At 37.3% G+C, this 17,778-nt stretch overlaps 1 protein-coding gene across 4 annotated transcripts in view; it reads right to left on the bottom strand.

Moving 5' to 3' along the window:
• cnnm3 (cyclin and CBS domain divalent metal cation transport mediator 3) overlaps positions 1–10,624 on the bottom strand; it is a 30,124-nt gene extending 19,500 nt beyond the window's left edge. For 2 of the 4 annotated variants that reach the window (XM_088071406.1, XM_042509028.2), the window contains exons 1-8: positions 9,891–10,623; positions 8,642–8,976; positions 7,469–7,645; positions 6,181–6,338; positions 5,057–5,200; positions 3,326–3,484; positions 2,000–2,169; positions 368–464 (exon numbers count right to left, since the gene is read on the bottom strand). In XM_088071406.1, coding sequence (XP_087927532.1) covers positions 368–464; positions 2,000–2,169; positions 3,326–3,484; positions 5,057–5,200; positions 6,181–6,338; positions 7,469–7,645; positions 8,642–8,976; positions 9,891–10,589 — 1,939 coding nt within the window. In that variant the 5' untranslated portion in view covers positions 10,590–10,623. Of the gene's footprint in view, positions 1–367; positions 465–1,999; positions 2,170–3,325; positions 3,485–5,056; positions 5,201–6,180; positions 6,339–7,468; positions 7,646–8,641; positions 8,977–9,890 lie in introns of all 4 variants that reach the window. The other 2 variants (XM_088071407.1, XM_088071408.1) reach the window with 2 other exon arrangements.
• Between the last annotated feature and the right edge of the window lie 7,154 nt (positions 10,625–17,778).

Raw genomic sequence — 17,778 nt, 5'->3', positions numbered from 1 at the left:
ATTACGAGTTTATTCTCATAAAATGACGATTTTTTTCTGGAAAAACTATGACTTTATGCTTATAATAACGCAAATTTATTCGAATAAAATTACAACTCCTTTTATTGTAATACTACGGCTTAATTTTAATGAAATTACAACTTTTATCTAAAAATAATAAAACTTTTTTTTCTTAATTCTCAAGGTATCAAAAAAAAAACTTCAAAAAAACTCTCGTAAATCAACAATATTACTGACAGTTAAATCTCACTGGGACGACTTTCTGTGTTTCTTGATGTTTCTTCTGTCTGAAGTCACAAGTAAAACTTCATGTAAAATCCGTTTTTGGTGGACGTGAAGGAAACATGTCTGTGATTCTCGTTCTCACCTGAGGAGGGCAGCGTCAGAGCAGAAACGCCGTAATATGTGAAGGCTCCGTTCTCAAACTTCAGCCCCTCTTTACCGATCTCCACCTCCACACGACCCTGAGGACGCCGAGAGGACGCATGCAGACTTTAACGTCAACATATTTCAGGATGAAATCTTTTCTGTCAAATATTTCAATGAAGTCAATGAAAAAAAGTGAGTTTTCTAGGTGATGCGATTAGAGTATCTGTATAAGCCGACTGGATCTTTTTCCTTATTTAATTATAATATTGTAATATATTTAACCGTTAGGACCGGGTGTAATAATACACACGTGTATCGCTCTCCAGACAAAATGTGCTTTTCAAAGTCAAGCTTTAAAGAATATTATACATAAATATTATTTTCTACTTTCATTGATTACATTTTTTAACCAGCATCAGTCCTAATCATAAATATCAAATATTCATTAATATTCAGATTAAACCATTTTAATGCCAGGTTTTGCCATGATGCCTCTATATTTTTAGATGAAAAAAAAATAATTACAATTTACTATATACTCATAGATTATTTCTGTCTGATTATCACAGCCTGGGATATGTCAATAAATACCAGCAACATTAATCATTATTATTATTATTTTTCATGCAGTTCAAGTATTCACACTTATACCGCTCTGCACACAGAATGGGCTTTTTAAAATCTGGCTATAAAAAATGCTATATGTTTATTTGATTTTGTGCTTTCTTTGAGTTGATTTTTTAACCAACATCAGTCTTAATCATAAATATCAAAAATTCATGAATGTTCTGAATTTTAACCCTTTAATTGCCAGGTTTTTGCAAAGCAGATTTTTTTATTATCACAGTCGATGTCAGTGATCAGCAGCTACATTGACTGTGACAGGTCACCTAGTGGAAATAGCATGTATTTCCTCCATATGCCAAATATGGTCAAAATGACCTCATCAGGTGGAAAATAGTCAAAATGACAAATTCAGAGTCAAAAGCCCAGAATGACACCCAGAAATAATACAAGTCCTGTTTTTCTGCTCTGATGGCTGTGGGATCAAAAATGTCAGTTTGAATGGGTTTCAATGGAGCATTTTTGGACCTGAACAGTCTGAATGTAACTATTTAGTTTCCACAGTGTATTTTAGACTTATTGTAGGAGCTGAGCTGCAAATTCACTGATTACACTCAAATACACAATCTGGACTACATTTAGGACACATGCATCAACACACACACACAATTATCAAAAAATGAGGAATGAAAAGGTTGTAAAATGCACCAAACAGTCCCTAACGGGTTATAATTTCTAAAATTTGATGCTTATGTTGTGTCATTTTAGTTCTTTGTTGTATTTTTCTTTTCTTTTTTTATTATTTTAATATTTTATTGTCTTTTTAATTAGCTCATTTTTGGCACTCTGTTCTCATATTTCACGTCCTAATTTATATACCAGACATTTTGTATGCATGCAATCTGATTTAAAACAATGAATAAGTCTATAATTTATATTGAAGATTAATAAATAAAAATAAGAATAGATAATAAAAATTGTATACTGATATTGAAAATTGTTTCTTGTATATCTACACGTGCGTGCGTGCGTGCGTGCGTGCGTGCGTGCGTGCGTGCGTGCGTACCTGCAGCAGCAGGATGAAGTAGTCCACCGGGTGGTTACGTGTGTAGAGATAGTGACCCGGGCTCAGCCGGTTGTTTGGGTCGAAGTGCACTTCCTGGTTGACGCTGGGGTGACGGAGCAGGTGGAACAAGATCTTCTCAGACACGCGTCCCGGGCTGAAGTGCGACACCTCTGCAGGGGTCAAAGGTCACAGTTTTGGGGGTTACAGTGATGTCAAATTTGTCTGAGCAAGTAGATCCCAAATAACTGTCGCCAGATTCAATCCTGAGCATTTAGTCTGCAGCTGAATTATGAAACAGAAAAATAATTATGACGTGTGTGACGTTAAAACTGTGACATATTCAGTCAGTCTGAGGAACAACAACAACAGTAACAACAAAAACTAAAAAACAAAAAGAAAATGATCTAAAGAGCAATGAAAAATATCTATGTATTCATTGTATGTAATAAAACAGAATTTTAAATATAATAATATTGTAATTATAAATATAGTTTTCTGGATATGTTTCTCTGGGTTGTTTTCCACACATTTTCTAATAATCCTCTCCTCTTTTTTAAACTATTTTAAGTAATTTTTTTACTAATTTCTCACAATTTGTGGTATATATTTTGCCAAATTGGTCATTGTCTTTTCCCCCTTGTTTTCCAAAATAATTGAACTAATTTGCTCAGTTTTCAAAGGGTTCTTGAAAAAAATGAGCTCAGTGGAAGTAGAAAATAATATTAATGTATAGTATTTTTATAGCCTGATTTAGAAAAGCACATTTTGTGTGCAGAGCGGTACGAGTGTGAGTTTATGACACTGCACAAAAATAATAATAATAATGCATAAAAATCAATGTTGTTGTCAATCGCTGACATATCCCAGGCTCTGATTATTAAAATAATCTACTGAGCATGTAGTATATTGAGAATAGTTCATTTTTCATGTTTTGTTTTGTTTTGTTTTTTTACCTAAAAACAACTTTAAAGGGCTAAAATTATTGAATATTTGATATTTATGATCAGGACTGATCTCAGTTAAAAAATAAACTCAATGAAAGTAGAAAATCCAATGAATGTATCATTTTTATAGCCTGAAATATTCAGTACCTGTTAACATTAAAGTTCCTACAGTTTGTCCCTTATTTGTTTCCATATGTCTCTTTCTGCTCGGACTATTGAAAAACATCATGCACAAGTAAAGAGGACTTTTTACAAAATAAAAGCATCAAATAGCATTCAAAGACATAAGATAATCCTCTCAGACGTTAAACTGGACCACATCGAGCTTTGTGGCGGGAGATTATGAGTGTAAATCCAGTTTAACAGATAAAAACACACACACCTCTGGACAGGAAGCGGTGTGTGGCCAGCAGGAGCTGAGGTGAGGTGCGGATTTTGGGTTCTCCTTCAGGAGGCTTGAAGAGAGAAAACTCCTCGTGGACGCTGCGAGGCTCCAGAGGAATCTCCAGCGGGGGGAGGGGACGCTTTACTTTCCTGTCCACTACAGGAGGAGGAGGTGGAAAGGGTTAATCAAACACACCAGACGCTAAAGCAATATTTATAATTTAAGATGCACAGTGTTGGATTTCTTGCTGATATCCAAAATAACGAAATATACCGACTCATACTGCCGATAACCATTATCAATATATATCCACTCAGGGTTCCTACAGCTTAAAAATTAGATTTAAGACCAATTTTACAAAAACCAAAACTGAACAATTTTGCCCAAATGTGTATTGTAACATAAAATATGGAATTTATTGTCCTGTGAAAATGTTAGATTATCTATACCAAGTGTTAGAAAAAATTACTATATATATATATTATATAATAAAAATCTACTTGTTTACCAACTTCAGTAAGTATATATGGAGTTTTTGGCTGGTTTTATGGTGATTTTGTGTTTTTCACTCTACATGTGAGTCTCACAGCCTGGATCATATCAGGACGAGTGTTAGAAGAGGAACAAAGTAAAATATTTAACCAAAAAAAAAAAAGTTACTACTTATTTCCAGATTTTACAATACATAATCAGGGAAAAAAAAAATAAAATCCTACGTCTCATGTCCTAACAAATTAGTTAGTAATAATTAATAACATTTTATTTTAATAGCAATTGAAGCCTTATTTAGATTATTGAATTCAATGACTTTTAAGACTTTTTAAGGATCCTTGGGAACCCTGACATCGCGTCTCTTCTGTCGTAACATCGTATTCGACCAGCAGAAAGAGACATGAAATACACGACTAACGACCTGCGAGCTGAATCTGCCTCCAAACATCACTTTCGAATTCATTTAAAAATAAAGATTCACACTGTGAATTGTTTTGTACTTTTAGTCTCCATAAGGTGTCAGAGAGCATAAAAAGCATCAAAATAAAGCCTGTTGATTAAAAAAAGTGCCAGTGGAGGATCCCCCACAGCCCTGACAGAGGGCCTCACTAAGACCCTAAAATCCTACAAATGTCCTGAAATTCAAGAAACATCCTACAATCCGAGTAACGTGACAAAATCCTAGAAATGTCCTCAAATCTGGGAAATGCTGTAAAACCTTAGAAATGTCCTGAAATATAAGAAACACACATACAAATCCTAGAAATGCGCTAAAATCCAAGAAAAGTCCAAAAACCACAGATAAATCTTAAAATCCTAGAAATGTTCGAAAATACTATAAATGTCTCACAATACCAGAAATGTCCTAAAATCAGAGAAACATCCTAAAATCTGGGAAACATCTTGAAATCCTAGAAATGTCCTAAAATTTAAGAAACGTCCTAAACGTTAAAATCGTAGAGGTGTCCTAAAAACGTCCTAAAATCTGAGAAATGTCCTAAAATCCTATAAAAATCCTACATTTAAGAGACGTTCTAAAGTCCTGGAAACATGCTAAAATCATAGATTTGTCCTAAAATCCAAGAAACATCTTAAAATCCCAGAAACGTCCACAAACGTGCTAAAACCTTTGAAATGTCTTAAAATCTGTGACTTGCCCCTTAAATCCTGTGAACACCTGCTGGTGCGGATGACGTGCGGATATCATCGCGCGTCCTTATTTCTGAAAAAACTCACAGTAGCCGTCAGATTCATCCAGGATCTCTGATTTGATGATCTCCTCGATGACGTCCTCTAAAGTGACCAATCCCAGCACCTCGTAGAACGGATCCCCCTCCCCCTCGTTGTTCACCCTCTGGACGATGGCCATGTGAGAGTTACCTGACAGGAAAGAGCCGAAAAAAAAGCCTTTCAGTATTTTTTATTCCATTTCATTTCTATCATTCTTTATTAAAGGGTTTATTCACCAAAATCACAAAAAAAACCCACATTTTTTCACTCCTTTCTGGCCATTCTGGTTTTATTTTACCAGGTTTTGAAATTAATCCTGCATTTTATTTATTTTTTTATTTTATAAGTGAGGATATTTCCACACACAGTCCTTTTACTGGCAATAATCTGAATATGAAGACCCATTTTTTTTACCTGATGAAGGTCTATCGATTCTTTTTCATCACTATATAATAGCTTTTTTTAAAAAAATATATTATTTTAACAAATAATAAATTCAGAACAGGATTAGAGCTGGATTTTTAAATAGAACTTACTGAGTGTTTGTTATTAGTGAGTGAGGGGGACGTCAAATCATTTTGAAGCACTGGGGATGCAACTTTAAATGGCAGTATTTTGTATTTATTTTATTGTCTTTTTTTCTTTTTTTAAGAAAAAATGCCTTTCAAACAAACATTTTTTAATTTTTTTTTAGCTTTTTTTCTTTTAAAAAATGATAATTTTTAAAAGAATTTTTTTTCTGGAAGGTACATTTTCGTGAAAAAAAAAATCAAATTTTTGTCTCAATTTCCCAAAATGTCAACAAATACCGCCCGCTCATCTGCAGTAACGAAAACACCCACTCTGGAAAAAATGTTAAATGTTTTCCACTTTTCAGGATATATATTCACTAAACAATATATAAAGTGTGCTCCATAGCACGTGAAAATGTTTTTAAAAACAAAACAAAAAAACCTGGTTAATGTGGTCAGAAAATCTCAGACGCAAATATCTAAACATCCGCACATATAAAAGCAGAAGTGTCTGTGTGACTAGAGTCCACTAAAAACAAAAAAACAGATAAAATGTTCAAAAACATCAGAGCAAAGTTCCCCTCTGCCGTAATATTTCGCGTGTGAGCGCTGACTCGCCTTTCTTGAACTCCTCCAGCATGGCGTCCAGTTTAGTGTCGTTGAAGACGTAGTGCAGCGGGTGATTGTAGAACTTGGTGATGGTCGTCATGGGGGTGCAGTCGTCCGGATCCACCAGAGCCAAGTCTTTCACGTACAGGATTTCTATGATGTTGGACCTGGAAATGAAACGCGGGCTGATGAGCAGACGTGTGGAGAAAAACACGTGTGCTGTAAGCGCACCTCGTGTTGGCACCGAAAGTAACGTCGCTGAGTCAGTGTTTACTTTTGTTAGTTATCAAGAGTCAAACCGACACAGCCCGAGGCGCTCCAGAGACGTTTAAACAATAACAGGTTCTTTCTTTCATTACGGAAACTTTCAACATTGAACTGCTCATTGTTTGTCTGCCAAGTTAGCAAAAAAAAAAGTTTAAAGTACAAGAAATATATCTATAAATGAGCAAAAATAAATGAATTAACTTTTTAAAAATGGGGACAAAAGGAAAAACATTTTTTTAAAGAAAGGAATGCCCTGAAAAATTATTACCCTGTAAAATATTTTTGGACATTTTCCCTTCCTTTAAAAAACAACAGTTTTTACATTTTTTAAAATCTAGTAATTTATATGTTTATTTATTTGCTATATTTATTTATTTTTATTTACTAATTTATGTGTTTATTTATTTATTTGCTATATGTATTTATTTTTAATATTTTTTATTTACTAATTTATGTGTTTATATTTTTTGCTGTATTTATTTATTTTTAATATTGTTTTATTTACTAATTTATGTGTTTATTTATTTATTTGCTATATTTATTTATTTCTTGTCTGTCGGTTAGTTTTTGTTTTTCTTGCCGGGTTTACCTGTCAGTTATTTGCATACTCTTAGTATTATTATGTGTTGTGTTTTCTTGTGTCTTTCCTGCTTTGCAATAAAAACACAGTCAGGAGAAAGAACCAGCTGTTTAAACTGCTCGAAAATATTAACACCTTTTTATTTGTCGAGTGCTTTTCAAGGTACTAAAATATGCTTCACAAAAGTAAATATTTATTATAGAGGGTGAAAAAAGCTGCAGGAATGAGGCCTAAAACCAGAAATCATGTTTCGGTTACTCGAGATAATCCACAGACCTCGCTGTGAGCAGTTTCATGTTGGGACTATTTTCTTTTTCAAACTACCCCCACCAACCGTATCACTCCGCTGAGGGAAGCGTGCATCTACTTTTTTCTTTCTTTTTTTAACAATCGCAACTTTACCATAAATTCTACTTTTTAAAACGGTGAAAAAAGCGTGTTTTCTGTCACCTCTCCTCCTCGTAGATGGGCACCCTGGTGTATCCGCTCTGCATGATCTCGGACATGGTGGAGAAGTCGAGGACGGCCGAGCTGGGCAGCATGAAGCAGTCCTTCAGGGGCGTCAGGATGTCCTCCACCGTCTTACTGCGCAGCATCCCGCGGCTGAACTCCTCCTTCACAAACTCACTGTGACGGGACACAACGTGGAAAATTTTATTTATTTACAGGAAAAAAAGAGTTTACAAAGTGCCGTTAACCCTTTGAAATCTGGGCAATACAGCTTGTTTTTATTTTTTCAAAAATATAAAATGAGCAACAACACAGAAATTTAAAGGAAATTAGTCAAAAATGAACAAGAAAATTAACTGAAAATTGGTTTAAAAAAGGCAAATAAGACTTGGAAAAGTACTTTGAAAAATATAATAATTGTGTAACATAATAATAATAATAATAATAATAATAATAATAATAATAATAATAAAGCTTTTGTCCTAGCTTTTTTCTTTTTTTCCTAAAATTTTTTCTCTAGCTTTTTTTAAATATAATTTTATAAATCTACTGGTTTCTTGCAATTCCTGCAATTTTCTAACCAATTTGCTCATTGCCTCACCTGCAAAAAGATGACCTGGTCCCACTATCATATAATATTAAAATATAAAATATAATATGATAGATTAAAAAACCTGAGCAAATTGGCTTGATTTGCTTCAAATCACGAAGAAGAAAATGAGCTTTAAAAGAAGAAGAAACCCAAAAATGAGCAAGAAATTACTGCCTGAAAATCATTAAAATTAATAATAATAACAATAATAATAATGTGCAAAAAGGTTAATATGGACATTATAATCAAACACAGAAAAAATAATAAAGATGACTTTATGCATACGTAATTTAAAAAATCAATCAGCAGATTTCCATACAAACAAAACTGTAACACAAAGTGCTTCATACAATAAAACCAAAATTAAACATAAAAACTTTGCTTATTCAAACAACTAAAGCATTTTGACGATTAATCGATTAACTTTCAAATGTTCGATTAAATTCTTGACGACCGATTAATCAATTAATTATCATCCCTTGTTTAAATATTTGAAAAACGTGTCTGAAAGCGGCGCGAGAAAAGTGAAGTCTCTCCAGGTTTTAAAGGGTTAAATGCAGCACGCGAGCGTCTTTTCTCACCTGTAGGGGTCGTTGACGCTTGTGCGGATCATCTCCATGGCTCTCTCCCGAATCCCGCAGGTGCTGATGTCCCTCCGCAGAGCCAGGTCCAGGATGAGTCCCAGAGGACAGGACAGGGGACAGGTGAGCACCAGACAGACCTGGGCCAGCCAGGTGAGACCCGGCGCCAGCTGGAAGCCGTAACCGGAGCACAGGATGTGAGGAGCCAGCTCCGCCAGGAGGAAGATGAGGAAGCCGCTGGTGAAGACGGCGGAGACGATGGAGCCCAGCGCGCGGTACAGGAGGACGCCGAGGACAGAGTGTCCCACGGCGGACAGGAACAGCAGAGAACATGTCTGCAATGGACAAAAAGACTTTTTAGGACATTATTTTCACCGCAGGTGACTTTCAAGTGGTAAAAAAGTAACCAAGTACATTTACTCAGTTACTTAAGTATTTCTATTGATTTTTTTGTTTTGTCCCCAAAGATCATAAACATGCAAACCAGCCAAAGAATAAAAAAAATAAAATAAAATAAACAGAAAAGAAGCAGGAAGAAGTGTAAACTCATCTGATCCTGCCCCCTCTCCATTATTCATTTACTAATAAATCTACATAAATCTACATATGCGTCCTTACTTAAAAATAATACTTACTTAAAAACCCTTAAGGACCTCTTTAATATCACACACACTCGTGCACAAAATACATGACAAAAGCTGACAAAAAAGTTATATATTAATCAATTTCACAGCAATCATGGTGAGAGGCCATTTAATTTATCAAATTACAGGATTTATTCATCAAAACTTACTTAAACTTATTTAATTTTGATTTGGGAGGGTGAAAAGCTGACACTATGGTTGAAAAAGACCTGAGTTTTAAAAGTACTTTTTCTTTGTTTTGTTTTTTGTTGTTTTAAATTATTTTTTTATTTTTTGTTTTTTAGGTCATTTGAATGCAGGACTTGTAGTTGCACCAGAGTATTTTTAAACTGCAGTACTGCTACTTTAACCTAACTGAAACTATACCTATAATAACAAATTTTGCTATAAAAGTATTGTAATTTTAAAGTACTTTTTTCATGTTTTGTTTGTTGTTTTTTGTATTTTGTATTGGGTTTTTTTGTTTGATTTGTTCTTTAGCTCGTTTGAATGCAGGACTTTCAGTTGCACCAGAGTATCTCTAAACTGCAGTATTTCTACTTTAACTTCAATAAAAGTACATTTTGCAGCCCTGTGAGTTTCCCGGCCGGTTGTCGCACACTCACCAGGAAGTTCCCCCTCCTCCGGACCGGCTCCAGGCGCTTGGCGGCCCGCTTCTCCTCCTCGGAGCCGCAGCTGTGGAGCACGTAGAGCTCCACGGGGTCCAGCCACAGCAGGCTGAGGTTCACGGTCCTCAGCAGCCCGCACACCAGCAGCAGCACCACCACCAGCACCGCCAGGCCCCACGGAGGGATGTGGTCCGCCGGCAGACCTGTATCGGTGCCGACCCGCAGCCTGTCCGGGCCCGCTGAAGCCCACCTCCCGCCGCTCAGCACGCACAGGTGGTGGTAGGTCTGCCCGCTGGGAGCGATGCTCCTCCTCCGGACCTCCACCGTTACCAGCCCGCTGTACTCCTCATCCGGGGCGAACTCCCCGGTCACCTGGAAGGCGGACTGGTGCCGGTTGGACTCCTGCCCGCACGGGTCCGGCGCATCCCCGACCGCCCCGCCGGCCGCCCCGCCGGCCGCCACAGCGAACGCCACCCACGGCCAGCTTCCATTCAGCTCGGTCCCGAAGAGACGGATCCGGAACGTGGCTCCTTCTGGCGCCGAAATGATCCGACCCTTCATGCACACCGGACCCGCCGGATCCTCCAGCCGCAGGCCCAGAACCAGCGGAGCGTCCTGGCCGCAGGCGCCGTACCTGATCCCGCACAACAACAATATCATCAACAGGAACCGTAGACCTGCCAAGCTGGCCACCATATTGGAATTGGTCAGCCTGGCTCCGCGCGGGTCATGTGACTCGAGCCCCGCAGCGGCCCCGCCCCCCTCCGGTCCCCCCCGACGCTGCAACTGAGCCGCGCGGCCGCCATCTTGGCTCTACAGATACACCACAGAGCGGGAACCACCGTCCATTTTGGGGCCTGATTCTGACTGTTTTCGTGTTTTTATGCCCCGCCTCTTATCCAAACCAGCGAATCGGAGCCAGCGTGTGTTCACAGCCAATAAAAGAGGAGAAAACATGAAGGTCACGCCCATCTTTGTTAGGTTTTATATAAACAAGCCATTCATCACTCCGGGCCTCCGTTAGACACACTTTACATTCACTGAATTAATGCTAATTTAATCATACTGCGCATGATTTCAGAGCATCTGTTAGCCTTTCTGTCTGTAAAGATCTCAGGCTTCCTCAAAAATCCTCTTTAAATATGTCTTAAAAGAAAAATATGCAGGTAAAAACGACAATCTCAGACATAAAATGGTTAAAATTTATAAAAAATATAAAATATATTCTGTGAAAATAAGTACTTATGTAAATTTACGGTGGACCTGAGTACAGTATTTGTAATATACATATATTTATATATAAAGACATACATATGCATATACACACATACGTGTGTATGTATATATAAACATACACATGTATATCTACAGATATAAACATACATACACATACCCACACACTCACACACATATACATAGTAAGATATATTGTAAGAGTATAGATTATACTAAAGTTATGTTTATATTTGCATTACTTATTGTATTATTACAATAATTATCATTAAGTTATTTACAGCAGCTATGGCGCTGTAAAGCAGTTTAGTGCGCATGATAAAAGAGGATATTATCACTTTGTGTTTGAAAACAACGACCTCGACCCTTGACCACCAAATCCCAGTCAGTTTAAGTCCAAGTGGACGTTTGTGCCAAATTTGAAGAAAATCTCGTCTTGTGATATCACATGAAGAAGAGTAGGACAATGGACGGATGGACAACCAAAAAACATACTGCCTGGGGGCATAAAAATGTGAATCTACCCTTTAAAGTGCTTTACACCTTTAAGACAACGCAGTTTTTAATTAGTCTCAAGTCAAAAAACATATTTCCTGCAGAGTGAAGAAATAAGCGCAGTTTAATAATGACAGGATTATAACAACCAGAACAGAATCTGAGGATCCGCCCACGTCCTGTCAACATTTCTCACATCGAGAAATGAACAACTTCTGAAAAAGAAAACTTCAATTACTGCAACAGTTATCCTCAGAAATCAAACCGAGACAGATGTTCTGTAGAGAAATATACCTCAGGTTTATTAACCTCATAGATTTCATCAAATGCCTTACAGTACTTATAAAACAGTATGTACACATTGCTTTAAAGGTACACAGCCCATGTCTCCGTCTTTGTTCAACCACTGCAATGAAAGAAAATTCAAGTCACACGTGTTACAGTCGTTTCAGGAATCTACCGCGGGGACATGAAAAGGGACAGTAACTTTACTTCCATATCAAGAGTTTATAAAGACTTTAAATATTGTTGCAACCTATAAATATTTTTGTTTTCAGGTGCTTGAAATATTTTAAAAATCTTGATCAATACGACCCAAACTCTCTGCGTGCAAATTTACCTAAAAACAACAAAAAAGGGACGATAATCGTACAGAGATACTCAACTTGTTTTGCTTAGGGGCCACTTTTGCAGGAGGCCAGGGGCCAGTCACAGCGGCCCCAAACATGTTTCCAGGATTTTAGGATGTTTCTCAGATTTCTGGTCTTTTTTAGGACATTTCAAGGACATTAAGAACTGTCTGTGATTTTAGGACATTCTTTCAGACTTTAGGATGTTTCTCGGATTTTAGGACATTTCAAGGACATGCACTTTCTAGGGTTTTAGGCCATTATTTAAGATTTTAGGATGTTTGTTGGGATTTTAGGCCATTTCCAGGATTTAAGTATGTTTCTCGGATTTTAGGATGTTTCTCGGATTTTAGGACATTTCTGGGACATTAAGAACTTTCTAGGATTTCAGGATTTCTTTCAGTTTTTTAGATTTTAGGTTGTTTGTTGGATTTTAGGACATTTCTAGGATTTAATGACATTTTTAAGATTTTAGGGCGTTTCTAGAATTTTAGGACCTTTCTGGGATTTTAGGGACTTTCGGGAATTTTGAGACAAGATTTTAAGACATTTCTCAGATTTTAGGACATTTCTTGAATTTTACAGTATTTCAAGGATTTTAGGACATTTCTAGGACTTTAAAACATTCCCAGGACTTAAGAACATTTTTTGGGATTTTTGTATGTTTCTTGAATTTTAGAAGGTTTCTAGGACTTTAGGTCCTTTCAAGGATTTTAGGACATTTTTTGGATTTTCGGCATTTCTAGGACTTAAGGACATTAGGGTCTTAGCTGTGAGGGATCCTCTACTGGCACTTTTTAAAAAAGCAAGCTCTATTTTGATGCTGCTTTATGCACTCGGGCACCTTATGTGTACTAAAAGTACAAAAACAATTCCCAGTGTGAATCACTTTAGTTTTATAACTTAGAAAATGTTTCGGGGGGCCTCCCGGCACCCTATCAGGGGGCCAGATTTGGCCCGTGGGCAGCAAGTTGAGTATGACTGTAATCGCATGTCGTGGGGCCACTTCACTCTCCTCACCTTTAACAACAATCCCCTCGTGAATGATACACAGTGCGGAAAACTTTCTGCAACCAGAAAATATTTAACCTTGGTACAGGTCTAATCATCACACGGCCGCAGGGCTAAAAACAACACTCCAGGAGTGGCTGATAAGCCCTGCTCCCCCGCTACGGTCCCATGATAGAAAAAAAAAGGTCTGAACAATAAAAACGGCTTAGCAGATCGGACCGGCAGTCAAAGCCACAGGAATTTCAATACTTTTGAGCGGCGGGAGAGGAGTCGAGATAAGGGCAGCGTGAAAAAACGATGAGGAGAAGTGTGTTGAGGCGCGGGAGGAGAGGAGAGGATTTTGGCTGAGAAAATTAAAAAAAGCTTTGGTTATCATGTCTGACGACAAAAATGGAAGAAAAAAGCTACAAGAGATATGAGGAGTAAATTATTGAGGTCAACTCTGTGCAATGTTTATTGCTATTTAATGCCTCCCGAGCAAAACAATGGGAATAAAAGTTCTCTGTTATAAATAGATCTATTTCAGGGTCTCTCTCAGACTCTCAGAGTATTTACAGCAAAATCACACTGACAGCAATCAGGGAACCGAACACAGTGTTTCTGGGTAGATTCACCCAATAAAAGCTGCGTCTCACAGCTGGAAGCCCGTTTCACAGAACCACACATTCACACTCTTAGAAATAAAGGGTCCTAAAAGAGAAAAGATGTTCTACCCAGAACCAAAAGCTTCAGAGGAACCCTTTTTTGAAGAATTGATTCTTCGTAAGACAAAGAGGATCCATTAAGAACTAAAACCTTTGGTGGAAGAGAGATCTGTGGGTAATGTACCAATAAATGGGGTTTCGATAGAACCTCCTGGGTCAGGTCTAGATTAAAACCACTGGAATAAAACAGGGTCCTTGCAAGAATCCTGGATGGGCTCTAGATGAAACCCTTGGAATATAAAAGGGGTTCTCAATAAAATACAAAAGGGTTTTCTGTTCCTTGGGTGAGTTCTAGAGGAACCCTTGGAATATGAAAGGGTTCCTGGTATAACCTTCTGGGTGGGCTCTAAATGAAACTCTGGAAATACAAAAGGGTTCTCAGTAGAATCCCATGCGTGGGTTCAAGATGAAACACTTGGAATATAAGCAGGTTTTGAATAGAACCTCCTGAGTAGATTCTAGATGAAATCCTCTGAATATAAATGGGTTCTCAGTAGAATCCCCAAAGTGGATTCTCAATGAAACCTTTGGAATATGAAAGGGTTCTTGGTAGAAACTCCTGGTTGGGTTCTTGTTAGCACCCTTGGAAGGTGGAAAGGTTCGGAATAAAATATCCACAGAGGGTTCTGGGTGAAACCATTACACCATAGAAAGGTTCATTGCATAACCTCTCATAGAGGGTTCTGGGTTGAACCTTTCACAGATGGCTCTGGGTATTATCCTTAATGCTGGATTCTAGGTAGATCCCTCTGAAAGGATTCCACTTGGTACCTTAATAAAAGGTTCTACCACGAACCAAAAAGGGTTCTCCTACTGGATCAACCCTAAGAACCCTATATGGTTCTAGTTAGCACCTCTATTTCTAAGAGCGCAGGTGTCTATAACAAAACAAAACAAAAAAACAACAATAAATACAATGTTTACAATAAATACAACATTAAATAGTAGAACAATTTGTTTTGCACATTTCCCAGTACACAAACTGGTAGTCACACAGCCAACCAGTGGCTTCACTGGAAACCAGTATAAGACCAATTGCTACATGAGACCTATATGAACCAGCAGGCAGGTCTAAATTTTCTTCCAATAGAGGGTAAGGCTATGTCCAATAAATCAGTATTTCCATATAACCAGCTGGAACGTTCTGTGGAATAAAATAAAAAGATCTCCAGGGCCGGATTCACCTGGTGGGCCCCCTGGGGTAAAAATGAGCTGCCGGGGCCCCATTAACCCCCAGTTTACTGTGTGGTCATATGGTAAAGCACAAAAAAGAAAAAAAGGAAATATTGAAGGTCTGATGGCTTGATTTTGACACTCAAGAATGAACTGTTGATTTTGAGCTCATTTTTTGGACAGCTCCTCCAGGATCAAGGTTCCCACAGATTTTCAAGGATAAAACTTGAAATCTATTCCAGTTCATTCTTGAGTCCAAGTTGACATTTGTGCCATATTTGACAAAAATAAAATCCCTCAAGGTGTTCTGGAGATATCCCATTCACGAGATCGAGATGGACCAGGTCACGACGACCTTGACCACCAAAATCCAATGAGTTCAAGGGGACGTTTGTACCTTAGGAATAGTTGACACTGTGCCAAAAACCTTTCAACTGCTTCCATTAAAAAATAAATAAAATGCCAAAAACACACAAAAAAGAACAATTGCAATATGTACTGCATAAAATCCCAGAGGGACTGTTAAATCAAATTAGCACAGTGAATTTGGGGCTTTGTGGGGGGGCCCTGGAGCAGGTTGTTAACCCTTTGACACCTGAATAAACTGGTCTGATCTCTTCCAAAAACATACGGAGAAAGCAATAAGCAACTTGGCAAGAGACAGCCCCAAAACTAGTGAGAAATTAGTAAAAAAAAATTTAAAAAAATACAAGAAAATGATTTGAAAATGAGCAATTAAAAAATAAATAAAAAGATGAATAAAAAAACAACAATAAATTTTAAAAAATGCTTGCTTGCATGTTTCTTTTTAATTTTAAACATAAAATTATGTAATTATAAATATAGTTTTCTGAACTATTTTATTTCATTTTATTTTGTTGTCACCTTTTACTAATTTCTTAAAATATGTCGGACAGTTCTTGCAAAGTTTTTTTTTCCCCTCAAGTTTTTGCAAAGAAATCAGACCATTTGGCTCAGTTTTTAAAGGGTTAATCCAGTTTTGGGGTTAATCATCCCACAAAAACAGAAAAGCTTTGGAATATTTTCAGAATATCACACGTTTAAAGTGTTTTTTAAATCAGTGCTAGCTTATACGACGGTTGTTTGTTATTTTATCCTTTCGAATAAATTGCTATATCATCAGCAAAAAAATTCATCTTCACAGTCACTTAAAATAGTTTCAGTGTCACTGCATACGTAGGAAAAATAAAATAAAATAGGTAGATTACATGCTAGCAGCTTTAACGTCTGAGCTCATCCCGAGAGGAACGAGCTGCTACAGTCGTTTTCGTGTTAATCTCTTTATCTCCACTAAAACCCAACGTCCTCAAACTCCCGTCTGCTCAGTTTGAATAGTTTTCATTTACACACAATTAAATGTACTTCACATTGTTTTTAAGTGCCTTACGGACACACACACATACACACACCCTCACACACACACACACACACACACACACACACACACACACACACACACACACACACACACACACACACCATACGTACATTTGTCCAGTTATAGGAAGCAACATGAGGGTTTTTCACACCACATTTAGCCTCGACAGGGTTAACGTCACCAGTGTGAAGACATGCAGTGGAATGTTTGTTGTCCATTAAATCTCAAGTTATTGTGCTGTGAAGTGTTCTCGATTTTCAAGTGTCAATCCTTAACCGCGGAAAAGCTCAATGGTTAACAAACACACACGTGAATTCGGGTTAAAGACTCGCTTTCTTCCACCGGCTGCAGATTCGTGTTTGACAGACAGATTTTAACGTGGTCGGCAAGTAAAAAATCAGTGTAAAATCCAGGTTACGGCCCTGCTCACAACCAAAACGGCCCGGAGCCTCTGAGAGAAAGAGCTGCTTTTTGTGTCTTGTGCAGAAAATATTAACACTTTCCCCGCCATCAACGAGATTTTCCAGCAATCTGTGATTTCGCTGTTACAGCGTAGGCGACGCTGTCACGGATGTTGTGCAATAAAACATTTCCATGTCCAAAAACAGACGAACAAGACGATCTAAGGTCCCAGGGTGGCGGGAAAAGAAAACTACCGAGGATGTTTCTGGGAAGTTGTTTGTCTTCTTTGAGCAGCTGTGGTGTGTTGGTTGGTTACTATGTTTTGGGATTTTTTCGCCAATTATGTCGATTTTGAGTAATATTTCATTGTTTGTTTTTTTGTTTTGTTCTGTTTTTTTTTTATTGGTTGATTGATTAAAGGGTGAATTAATTTTCATTATCTATCGATTACAATAGTCAGTGTAGTTGTATTTTTGTTTTACCACTGACATTATTATTATTTCCAAAAATATTCTGGAGATCTTGAAAATTAATAAGTATGACCAAAAATGCTGGAGCTGGCTGGGAACTTAACTTTTTGAAACCTGCGAAATTTGTCTTTCATATACATGGGGAAGAGGCCGCAAGCAAGTTAACAAGAAATGGCCCAGAAATTAAATAATGCACAAAAAAAAGTTACAAAGGAAATTACTGAAAATTATAATTTAAAGTCACAAACCTGAAAAAATGTCCCAAAATTGTTGAAAAAAATACGTTTTTATATATATATATATATATATATATATATATATGTATAATTCATTTTTTCTTCAACATAATTTTAAATACAGAATTAGTAA

This window comes from Plectropomus leopardus, chromosome 20 (assembly GCF_026936395.1).
Source record: "Plectropomus leopardus strain MGB_pleo_1.0 chromosome 20, ASM2693639v1, whole genome shotgun sequence".
Taxonomy (NCBI): Eukaryota; Metazoa; Chordata; class Actinopteri; order Perciformes; family Serranidae; genus Plectropomus; species Plectropomus leopardus.
This window is presented reverse-complemented; position numbering and strand designations above follow the sequence as displayed.